Here is a 12,472-nt window from a genome sequence, read left to right as displayed (position 1 = left end):
CAAAAACAATTAGCCATGCAAGTATCAGGGGTGTCATGTATCTGTTTTAGTGATCCAGTTAGGCACTGAAGGTGCTGGAACCCTCTTCTACTTCTTTTTCTTCATCATCCCCTAAAAGTGTGTGGACGTTATAACAATGCAATTTATGTTTTGGAAATCTTGAGAATTTTTTTCTTTTTCCCCCTGAATCCTTGAGTCAAAGACCAACAAAATGTACATCTCTGTTTTCATTTCTGGCTATACAATTGTTTATTCATTTTGTTTTTTTACTTTTGTACTCATTCTTGGCTATTGGTCTGATCTTTACCAAATTTCATAAACAGCAGCTAGGGACAGTGATGGCAATTTTGATTTATCAAACCATTGCAAAGATTTAAGGATAATTTAATCTGATCTAAAACTTAGTCTGCTGTCGCAGATTTTTCGCAAATTAACCTCTCCTGACCACAATGTTTAAACTTAACAAAACTTGATATAGACCAGACTAGAGGACATTCGGAGGACACGCTCCCAAGTCACATAAAAATGGCACCTATGAGGACACTACAATGAATGAATGAACGATGAAGTTGGTATTTGATATTTTAGGAAAATTTAATCCTCCATGATAGAATTTTTGCTTTAAGCAATAACAACTTATATTTTCTTATTATATTTATTTATATTTTCTTTATATTTGTCTTTCAAAATGTAAAATGTACATTTGTCAAATTTGTACCAAACACATCAGCTTTACACATTGCTGGCAAAAAGTTATCGAAATCATTTTTATACATTTAATCGCTTAGTAGATACTATCAGATACTCTCAGCCATTTCAACTGACAGAGGCTGTAATACTAATGTCTGTTTTTCTGTAAGTTTGAATAACAAATAAATGCACAGAACCAGTTCATTTGTAGAAATGACAATATAGTTTTATAAAATTTGTTTAAAAAGAACTCTGAAACGCTTATAGATCATTAAATGTTAATTTAACGTAATATTTTAAATACTGCAAAGTGGCCAAAATTCTTTTGGTTTTGTTTTCACGTATGTTTTAATATTCATACATCTGTATAACGAGTGTATTGTAGGTCTGTTTTATTGATTGTTGTGTTTGACCCTCTCCCTCTTCCCTCACACACCTTTACTCATCCATTTAATCTTTACTTTGTATTGCTACTCAGCGTGTGTTATTATTTGTTCCAATGGAGGGTATTCCAGAAAGCAGGCTTTACCTAACATGATAGTAACCCTGAATTCTGATTGACTTAAACAGATTAAATTTAATAGTGCCAGTTGACTTTCATTGTGTGGACAAAAACAGAGACAATTCTCAAAATATTTTTTATGTTCCACAGAAGAAAGAAAATCATACAGGTTTCGAAATGGAAACATTAGCAGCTCTGAAAAGAAGGGAAGAGAACCGCAAATAAAAGCTCCAGACACACCCAAAGATTCTCATATTTCAAATTAAAAAGGCACTCATGCTGCTCTGAGCGCTTTGATTTGTTCTCAATTTGCTGCAAGGAATCACCTGCTCATCTAAAGAGACTTTATTAGTGTACATGCCATCAGTCATTAATACAATCACCTTCATCTAGTTAAAGCTGAATATATAGACAATTCTACATTTCATTTTTTTTTTTTTTTCTGTTTTAGTCTGGATGAGTAAAAATTCTTGTTAAATCTAAAAAACAGAATCCCATGTAATGAAAGAAGAACCTGAAGAAGAACATTTTAGTTTTATTACAGAATTATTTAATGTTTAGATAGATCTTTAAATCAACAATTAATAGCTTATTATTAAATGACTTAAATATGACATATAGAATGATGAAAGTAAGGAAATATGCTGCTTGTATTGTATCCACCTCAATGTAAGTGTGTGTTTATTTTTAGGGTCAAAGCACCGAATCATAATGAACAGAAGAAAATGATGTTTCAGCATATTTCATTTATATCATATAAAATATGACAAAATTAAGCATGATACACAGTCAAATAATATTAAAAACAGAATTTAAGTGAAAACACTATGACATGAGCTGATTTAGTCTGTATAGTTAAACATTTCCATTGGCTGGGGAGACCAGCTCCATGATCTTGGCATTGAGTTTCGGATTGGTCCAATCTTTTGTGATGTCATCCAAATGGCTGTCAAAATCCACCAATAGTGCCTGATCACCAGAGCTGAACAGCTGATTAACTACGGAACAGGTTTCTTCCCACTGCCGAAGCATTATTCTAATGAAAACACGTTTCATTAAAAGCTGCACCACAACATTATCATCAAAAACAAAGCAGCACATTCTTTGAGATTTTCTTACGTGTGTTTGTCTTTGAGTGCCCAGCGAGCGTCTTTGCGCTCATACATCACAATCGGAGGAACACGGCAGCCTGGAAACATCTTTTCTCCATCAATCTGAGGCAAACATTTTTCCAATTAAGAAAAGGACTTTTCCTAGTAACTTTCGTAACAAGGTGACATTTTCCATAAGTAAATTTCCAAACAAAATTACCATAAGTAACACGGCATTGTTACACTGCTCGAAGATCTTCTCTGCGATCTTCAATGCACAGGGTGTAGGGCTGGAAAAAGACAGTAAGAGAAAGTGAAACGCAGTGGAAAAATAAGGAACTCAAAACATAAGAAAAGATGAAGGAGTACCTGCTGTCTGACACACAAGCGTTGGCCTGATAATATCCCACAATCCTTTGCTGTGTTTGTGCACACCAAACATCGACCTACAACAGGAAATATCATCATGAATTCCAGATTTCTAGAGCAGCATATAAATGTCATTACATTTACATTCATTCACGTAGAAAACCCCTTTATCCAAAGTAACTTACAAATGAGGAATAGAACAATGTGAATGCTGCTAATATAGATAATTCAACATCATTATTCAACTAGGCAGCCACATTTGGGGGAAAAAAAAAACTATTAGAAAACAATAAAACATTTAGATATTGGATATTTCAGAAGAACATGTAATCTACTTAAACATTGATTGAAATAATAAGCAAAAATATATACAAAATCATCATTATACAGAAATTTTCTATTAGGAATTGGTTGTTATAAACTAACCCTCCATTTTCAACTTATGAAAATACTACATACATCAATAAAGGTTCTTTACTGGTATAGATGGTTCCACGAAGAACCTTTAACATCTGTGGAGCCTTTTTTTTTATATATATATATATATATTGTATAAAAAAAATATTTAAGAACTGTTGTGAAACGGAACAAAATGGTTCTTCTATGGCATCACTGTGAAAAACCCTTTTCGGAATCTTTATATTTGAGAGTGTAGTCATTTATGTACTTATTTTTACAGTGTTGTTTTTAAAAATATATATTTTAGTTTTCATTGAAAGAAAAGAGCAAGATTCAGATTCTATCATTTCTAGTAAACCTTTACACATTCAAAAAAATAAATAAAAATCTGTCCCAAAAGTTTTAGTCCACTGACTGAACTTGATTTTCTACGCCCCGTTTACACCTGGTATTAAAGGGATAGTTCGCCCAAAATGATATTTAACCCATGATTTACTCACCCTCAAGCCGTTCGAGATGCATATGTCAATCTTTTTTCAGACGAACACATTTTCAGTTATTTTAGAAAATGTCTTAGATCTTTCAATGGTTATAATGTGAAGTAATGGGGTCCACCTCCTTCAAGTCCCAAAATGTGCATGCATCCTTCACAAAAGTAATCCATCCGGCTCCAGAGGGATAAACGAAGGCCTTCTGAGGGTAATCCGTGCGGTTTTGTCGTAAAAATATACATATTTAAAACTTTATAAACGAAAATAACTGGCTTCCGGTAGCGGTCGAAGCGCGTTCACGGAGATGGATGCTGGCGTAGGACGTAGCGTAGGAAGCGTCGTGATGTAGCCTGGCAAGCCAGACCTACATCAAGATGTTAGGTCTGGAAACTCACCATAGTCACGGCTCAATCCGAGGGGCGGGATAAACGGCTGTCTTTCAAATTCCCTCTGCACGCAATAGGACAGCGCTTCAACCAACCAGAGCGTTTTCCCAACAGCGGAGCTTAGTTAGTTGATAGATTCAACTTTTGCCATATCTGGCCGGCAAAACGACGAACACATCTTCCTTTTTTTAAGAATGACTTAAGTGCCGTTCTTTGCTCTTTTCTCAAAGAAAAACTTAACTCCAAGTCCTCCAGAGTCGCGGCCAAAGCCGATTCGAAAGACCGTTGTTCTCCATCAGCAGCCGCCATTCTTTGTTTTCAAGTAGCAGCAGCCAGGTAGGTAACCGTCGCAACTCTGTCGTGTATGTTAAGCCCGCTCCCGCCTACTCTATACACAACGTGATTGGCCTGACCCAATCTGGGTTTTTGCAGCGAGAAGGTTTATTGAGAGTTGCTAGACTACCCTGGCTGCGAAATACATTTTGCTGCCGCTAGGGTGCGTCTAGATTTCTAGGCTAGTCGTGATGTAGAACGAACGTGACAACGCAGCCAGAGAGCAGAGCAAAACAAAACTCTACGTTCGCTCTACGTCACGACGCTTCCTACGCTACGTCCTACGTCATACGCCAGCATCCATCTCCGTGAACGCACTTCGACCGCTACCGGAAGCCAGTTATTTTCGTTTATAAAGTTTTAAATATGTATATTTTTACGACAAAACCGCACAGATTACCCTCAGAAGGCCTTCGTTTATCCCCCTGGAGCCGGATGGATTACTTTTGTGAAGGATGCATGCACATTTTTGGGACTTGAAGGAGTGGACCCCATAACTTTACATTATAACCACTGAAAGATCTAAGACATTTTCTAAAATAACTGAAAATGTGTTCGTCTGAAAAAAAGATTGACATATGCATCTCGAACGGCTTGAGGGTGAGTAATTCATGGGTTAAATATCATTTTTGGGCGAACTATCCCTTTAAGATGTGTTTTGATCGATTGGATCACAAGTAGACAGAGGGAGACACATACCCATTTACACCTGGTGTTTTAATCCAGGACTTTTGTCCATTTTCAACCACTTCTGTCCTGATTTCTTCAAGGGGAGGGTATATGGGTGGGTAAATCTATGGGCTTTTTCAGATCTTTCAATCTAATGGACAAAATAAGCTCACTCAATTTATATATGGACGTGACCAAACACACAGAGAGCAGCAGCTTTCTTTTCTGCTCTGATAGCAACAAGAGCATGCCGAATGCTTTGAGTGCGTGTTAGAAATCAGGAATGGTGAGAGAACATTGTGAACATTACACCAGGTGTAAACAGGGCCCTTGTTCATCATGGCTGTATTGAGAGTACTTAGATCCCATCATGTGGAAGTACAATGCACTTCAAATAGAATAGAGCCCATCAAATAACCTCCGTGAAGTTGGCACCCCATAAAACGAAATCATTTCCAAAACTATGCCATTCGTTTGTGCTGCGTTTGTGCTGATTTGTGCCGCAAAAACCAACGTTTGTGCTGGTTTCGTGTTTGAGATATTGAACATTCTTTTTTGGGTTGCGTGACGTCACTCTCCACCCCATGTCCTTCAAATCGCTCCAAACCGGTGTCATTCGTTTGTGCTCGGTTTGTGCTGGTTTGTGCCGTTAAAACAAACACTGTATCTGTTTTCCTTTCGCAGATATAACAAATTTAATTCGGGAGCTGTGACGTCACTCTCCACCCCACCTCATCTAAATCGCTCCAAACCGGTGTCGTTCGTTTGTGCTCGATTTGTGCTGGTTTGTGCCGTTAAAACAAACACTGTATCTGTTTTCCTTTCGCAGATATAACACATTTAATTCGGGAGCTGTGACGTCACTCTCCACCCCACCTCATCTAAATCGCTCCAAACCGGTGTCGTTCGTTTGTGCTCGATTTGTGCTGGTTTGTGCCGTTAAAACAAACACTGTATCTGTTTTCCTTTCGCAGATATAACACATTTAATTCGGGAGCTGTGACGTCACTCTCCACCCCACCTCATCTAAATCGCTCCAAACCGGTGTCGTTCGTTTGTGCTCGATTTGTGCTGGTTTGTGCCGTTGAAAGAAACAGTGCAACTACGATCCCCTCTTAAACATAAAAAAAATAAACTTTTTAAGTACAGTTACATAACTGTCCACCCCATATGGTCCAAATCGTTGCAAAACTGTGCCGCTCGTTTGTGCTCGATTTGTGCCGGTTTGTGCCGTTACGATGAACATTGTATCTCTTTCCCCTCCTTAGAAATAACACATTGGATTCGGGACAGTGACGTCACTCTCCACCCCATGCCGTCCAAATCGCCCCAAACCGGTGCTTTTTGTTTGTGCTCGATTTGTGCTGTTTTGTGCCGTAGAAATAACCATAATAAATGATTCCATTCTTTAGACATCACAAAATCTTTGGAGGAGTAGTAACGTCACGCAAGCAAGCCGCGCTCTCCATCCATCTCGTCTACAAACCTGTCCGGTTCGTTTGTGCTCGCACAGGGCCGCAGCTGTCAGTGTTCTTTTCTTTAGATATGGGAATGTTTTATTTTAGATTTGTGCTATTGACATTTGGTCTTTATATAATCACCAATGCACTACGATATGTAATGTATAGGCTACTGTCACTACTCTGGCTGTAAGCTACGTGTGACTGAGGCTTAATTTTGTATTAAAATAAATTAAAATAACCAATAAAAAAAAATAAATGTATTAAAAAAAATTGTGTAGTGTCTTAAGTTTTCTGAATAGGCCTACTTTTAACAGCTTACAGTGCCTGTTTGTGCTGTAAAAAGTTTCGTTTGTGCTGCTTCGGTCTTTTAGATATTAAAATCTATGAATCTATTATAATCTATAAAATCTAAAATATTAAAAATTTGGTCATTCTGTTGGCACTCAAGGCACTCCAAATTCAACCCAAATAGGCTCGTTCGTTTGTGCTTCGTTTGTGCTGGTAAAAAGTAACAAAGTATAATGTATAACAGTTTGGAAGTAACTTGCACAACACTGCATTGTGAAAAACGATTAGCCTATAAATAGCCTAGATATTTTAATGTGATATTTTTTTCAGTTTTAATGTAATTAAAATGTAATTTATTCCTGTAATGTCAAAGCTGAATTTTCTGTATCATTACTCCAGTTTTCAATGTCACATTATTCTTTAGAAATCGTAAGATGTTGATTTTGTGCTCAATTATTGGTGCTCACTGCTCAGTTAAGAAATGCTCTTATATTTTAATAGGCCTAGGCCTACACATTGCTTGTTTTTTTTTATTTATGTTTAATATTTTTTTGTGGAAACCGTGAAACCTGAGTGACCTCAGAAAATATAATGACATGACACAAACGACACGTTTTGCAGCACAAACCAGCACAAATGACGTCATTGTCTATGCCTAATATTTTAAAGGCCGATGCAGCACAAACGGAAATTATACTGGCACAAACCAACACAAACGAAGCACAAACGAACGAGCCTATTTGGGTTGAATTTGGAGTGCCTTGAGTGCCAACAGAATGACAAATTTTTAATATTTTAGATTTTATAGATTATAATAGATTCATAGATTTTAATATCTAAAAGACCGAAGCAGCACAAACGAAACTTTTTACAGCACAAACAGGCACTGTAAGCTGTTAAAAGTAGGCCTATTCAGAAAACTTAAGACACTACACAATTTTTTTTAATACATTTATTTTTTTTTATTGGTTATTTTAATTTATTTTAATACAAAATTAAGCCTCAGTCACACGTAGCTTACAGCCAGAGTAGTGACAGTAGCCTATACATTACATATCGTAGTGCATTGGTGATTATATAAAGACCAAATGTCAATAGCACAAATCTAAAATAAAACATTCCCATATCTAAAGAAAAGAACACTGACAGCTGCGGCCCTGTGCGAGCACAAACGAACCGGACAGGTTTGTAGACGAGATGGATGGAGAGCGCGGCTTGCTTGCGTGACGTTACTACTCCTCCAAAGATTTTGTGATGTCTAAAGAATGGAATCATTTATGATGGTTATTTCTACGGCACAAAACAGCACAAATCGAGCACAAACAAAAAGCACCGGTTTGGGGCGATTTGGACGGCATGGGGTGGAGAGTGACGTCACTGTCCCGAATCCAATGTGTTATTTCTAAGGAGGGGAAAGAGATACAATGTTCATCGTAACGGCACAAACCGGCACAAATCGAGCACAAACGAGCGGCACAGTTTTGCAACGATTTGGACCATATGGGGTGGACAGTTATGTAACTGTACTTAAAAAGTTTATATTTTTTTATGTTTAAGAGGGGATCGTAGTTGCACTGTTTCTTTCAACGGCACAAACCAGCACAAATCGAGCACAAACGAACGACACCGGTTTGGAGCGATTTAGATGAGGTGGGGTGGAGAGTGACGTCACAGCTCCCGAATTAAATGTGTTATATCTGCGAAAGGAAAACAGATACAGTGTTTGTTTTAACGGCACAAACCAGCACAAATCGAGCACAAACGAACGACACCGGTTTGGAGCGATTTAGATGAGGTGGGGTGGAGAGTGACGTCACAGCTCCCGAATTAAATGTGTTATATCTGCGAAAGGAAAACAGATACAGTGTTTGTTTTAACGGCACAAACCAGCACAAATCGAGCACAAACGAACGACACCGGTTTGGAGCGATTTAGATGAGGTGGGGTGGAGAGTGACGTCACAGCTCCCGAATTAAATTTGTTATATCTGCGAAAGGAAAACAGATACAGTGTTTGTTTTAACGGCACAAACCAGCACAAACCGAGCACAAACGAATGACACCGGTTTGGAGCGATTTGAAGGACATGGGGTGGAGAGTGACGTCACGCAACCCAAAAAAGAATGTTCAATATCTCAAACACGAAACCAGCACAAACGTTGGTTTTTGCGGCACAAATCAGCACAAACGCAGCACAAACGAATGGCATAGTTTTGGAAATGATTTCGTTTTATGGGGTGCCAACTTCACGGAGGTCATCAACCATTGTAAATGGAAGCTCCAACATGCCTGCTTGTCATGCGAGAAAAATCTGCATTGCTTTAAGCTTGAAAATGTTGAGGACATGGACTTTCAATGGATGGACTTTCAAAGCATTTTTTAACTTATCCGTATCAGCCCTCCTGATGTGATGCACAAGAACCAATAAGGTCTGTTCTAGTCCATCACAGACACACACACACACACACACACACAGATGTTGGAGGTTCCGTGTTTAGCTATCTGATGCAAACTTTTGTAACGAATCACTCAAGACATTTAACGTTTATTTTTTATATGCAATCAGACTATCTGTCGTTGTCGTAATGCCTTGCGTCTTGCTTCAGACTTGACTGACAGACTGGCATTTTGACACCACGAACTTCATGCTTTCTAACCTTATCTCCACTTTTCTCTCGCTGTGCTAGTTTTCCACTGTCAACATTCATTAAAGGCGTAGTTACCTGTGTAAGAGCGAGCTGTGTGATTGGAGCCAAAGACAAGTGCGAGTGGAGCAGCGGCACACAGTCTGTGATACACACAGCTCCCCCTGCTGCACTGGAGGACAACAGCAGGCCGTTCACACTGCAGCGTGGAAACTGACTGGCATGTAGGAACATTTTGGCATAAGCCAGACAGGACAACTCCACCTCCCCCATCTGAGAAAAACCCAAAGGGGAAAAAAGACAGATTTTATCACTGTTTTGGAAAGTCTCTTATGCTCACCAAGGCTGCGTTTATTTGATCAAAATACAGCAAAAACAATGATATTGTGAAATAATATTACATCTTAAAAATAACCATTTTTTATTTTTAATATATTTTAAAATGTATTCCTGTGATGCAAAGCTGAATTTCTAGCAGCCATTACTCCAGTGATGATGGGGGATTATTACGACTGGCTGAGGCTGATTCATGATCCTTCATAAACCATTCTAATATGCTTATTCGGTGTTCAATTATTATCAATTATTACTGGTGCTGTAATCAGTTATTACAGGTCTAATAATTATATCAGTTCTTATTACTATCAACGTTTTTGCTGCTTAATATTTTTTGTGGAACCTGTGATCTTTTTTTTTTCAAGGATGCTTTGATAAACAAACATTTTTTTTATATATAGAAATCTTATGTAACATTAGTATAAATGTCACTTATGATCAATATAATGCATCCTTGTTGAATAAAAGTGTTTTCTTTTCTTTTTTTTGAATGGTACTGAATGTTGTGTTTTCACAAAAATATTAAGCAGCACAACTGTTTTTAACCTTGAAAAGAACATGTTTCTTAAGCACCAAATCAGCATAGAATGATTTCTGAAGGACCATGTGACTCTGACGACTGGAGTAATAGCTGCAGAAAATTCAGCTTTGCCATCACAGGAATAAATAAATAAATAATAGTAGCCTATACATTTTAAATAGTAACAATATTTTACAACATTGCTGATTTACAGTATTTTTAATCAAATTAAATGCAAGCTTGGTGAGCATAAAAAACGTCTTTTTTAAAAACATTTTAATCTTAAATTACTCCAAACTTTTGACAGGTAGTGTATGTGTTGGACATTATTTTTTGCCATTTCATTCTTCTGGGTTTTGTAAATAATTTGCACTTCCTTTTGGTGGAACTGTTTTCTCTTAGATTAACCATCATAACAACTGAAATAAATCTGAACAATTGCAGAAAGACTTAAACCAGGAGGAGGCCTTTTTGTGTGGTGTTTGTTTGCTTGCATGTTCACCCTGTGGTGCTTGATGTGGGTTTTCTTCTTCCGGGTGCTCCGGTTTTACCCATAGACAGTATAAGAAGGGTTTTACCCAAATCAAATCAAAGACATGAAGGACAGGTGCATTGGAGACAGATTGTTTATGGGTATGAGTGCGAATGTGAATGTGTGTAATGTGTCTGTGTATGTCACCCTTTGTTAGGAAGATGGATTGAATAATTTGAAGTAACAGAAAACACACAAGGTTCAAGCAAATCACAACAAACTGCCAAACTAAAAACACTCTAGGAAGGATTCTTTCTAGATTTTGATATTGCAAGCCTCACAATCTATGGCCAGCTAAGGAAGGTTCATAATAACAATAATAATCCAATGTACTTAATCAATCAATCGTTGATCACAGCGGCTTTATTCGCCATCTAAAATTCACAGAAGAATATAATTACCTTTGTGTTGTTCCCCTTTTGCAGTAGTAAATATGAAATGCCAGTAGTTAAATCAAACAGATTAAAACATAAATAGTTGACTGTTCACTTCATAAGGACTCGAAGCAACCGAACAGGATAACAGCAGCGTCCTTTTCTTCTTCGTGACGTCACTGTCATTCTTTTGCACATGTCGCGCATTACTGCCGCCTGCAGGTCTCAATAGCAATACCTTGTTTTGGCGTCAACACTTATTTATGATGTTGTTTTGTAGGCCTACATTTACACATACTTTAGTGCAGCCTGTGCTGTGTGTACTCTTACAAAAGTAAGATTCAGAGTTTGTGAAGGGTACTGTTCAAGTTGTGATTGCAGACAACCTGGGGGCCCATGGCGTAGCTGGCTTAGAGAGTTTTTCTGGTGAGTATTACTGCAGATTTTGCACTGGAAGGAGCTTGGATATTCAAAATGAGGTTAGGTCAAGTGTGTTTCCACAAGTTGCTGTGTTAAAAATATGGTAGGAGCAAGCTTTTTTCTACTTCCTGTTTACTGAAATAGTTAGCCTATCATATGTTCTGTGCTGCCTTTGCTCATATTCTGTAAGCTTCAGAATGCAGAAAAGCCCATACAGTAGCCTACTACGTGTTTGCTACTGTAGAAAGGTATGACACATTTTGTGAACTTTTTCTTCCCCCCTGTAAATGGATGTTATAGTGTATGTATGCCGTTTCTGTTGTCTTTTCTGAGTCACTGAAGAAAGATACAATTATTACACATAGTTGTATTAACCTGATGTCTAAACAAGAACCCTTAAATGTAGGATAACTTAAATTATTCAAGTTAACTGAAAACCATTAATTGAAGTTAAACCAAAACCTTTCATTCAAGTTAAATGAACACCATTGGTTGTAGTTGGTTTTACATGGTTGATTTTACTTTGTTTTATTTGTTCATGTTTTGTTAAAATTACTTGTTTTAATGACGTGGAACCACTGTCCATGAATGAATGAGTGTGACCGTGCACACTGTGAACCCTGTTGGCTATTTGGAGACCGCAGTTCACCCCACTACAATAATGCATGGGTGAAGGGAGTCAGAGATTGGGGCCATTTGTCTGAATTTTTTTTTTTTTAAATACACGGGTCCTCTCAGTTTCATGATCAAGCCTGCATGAAAACACTTGGTGCTTCCTGTTTGTCTTTCAGCTGCAGTCTGGGACGTGTGTGAATGCGGACCGAGCCCCGGTGTCCCTTCTTTAAATAGCTCTTTATTGGCTGAGACTCTCGCTTACGGCCATACCACCCTGAACACGCCCGATCTCGTCCGATCTCGGAAGCTAAGCAGGGTCGGGCCTGGTTAGTACTTGGATGGGAGACCGC

The 12,472-nt window shown here is 38.0% G+C and overlaps 1 protein-coding gene across 1 annotated transcript; it reads right to left on the bottom strand.

Annotated features, from left to right (window-relative positions):
* Positions 1 to 1,316: 1,316 nt before the first annotated feature.
* emc9 (ER membrane protein complex subunit 9) lies at positions 1,317 to 11,323 on the bottom strand. The gene is made up of 6 exons (XM_081392444.1): positions 11,115 to 11,323; positions 9,404 to 9,598; positions 2,653 to 2,729; positions 2,504 to 2,573; positions 2,312 to 2,406; positions 1,317 to 2,228 (listed from the first exon to the last, which is right to left on the bottom strand). Exons 2-6 carry the CDS (start codon positions 9,596 to 9,598, stop codon positions 2,048 to 2,050), a joined length of 618 nt encoding a protein of 205 aa, XP_081248570.1. The 5' UTR covers positions 11,115 to 11,323; the 3' UTR covers positions 1,317 to 2,047.
* Between the last annotated feature and the right edge of the window lie 1,149 nt (positions 11,324 to 12,472).

The sequence above is a fragment of the Scardinius erythrophthalmus genome (assembly GCF_964197995.2).
Source record: "Scardinius erythrophthalmus genome assembly, chromosome: 18".
In the NCBI taxonomy this organism is placed as follows: domain Eukaryota; kingdom Metazoa; phylum Chordata; class Actinopteri; order Cypriniformes; family Leuciscidae; genus Scardinius; species Scardinius erythrophthalmus.
Note: the sequence above shows the minus strand (reverse complement) of the source record. Positions and strands in the feature narration are given on the sequence as shown.

What these genes read in the sequence shown, in the direction of transcription:
- emc9 (XM_081392444.1), bottom strand. Translation starts at nt 9,598, where the DNA reads ATGGGGGAGGTGGAGTTGTCCTGTCTGGCTTATGCCAAAATGTTCCTA. An exon ending in CACAGCTCGCTCTTACACAG is followed by an intron (nt 2,730 to 9,403) that starts GTAACTACGCCT and finishes TTCCTGTTGTAG; the next exon opens with GTCGATGTTTGGTGTGCACA. An exon ending in GCACTCAAAGACAAACACAC is followed by an intron (nt 2,229 to 2,311) that starts GTAAGAAAATCT and finishes TGTTTTCATTAG; the next exon opens with AATAATGCTTCGGCAGTGGG.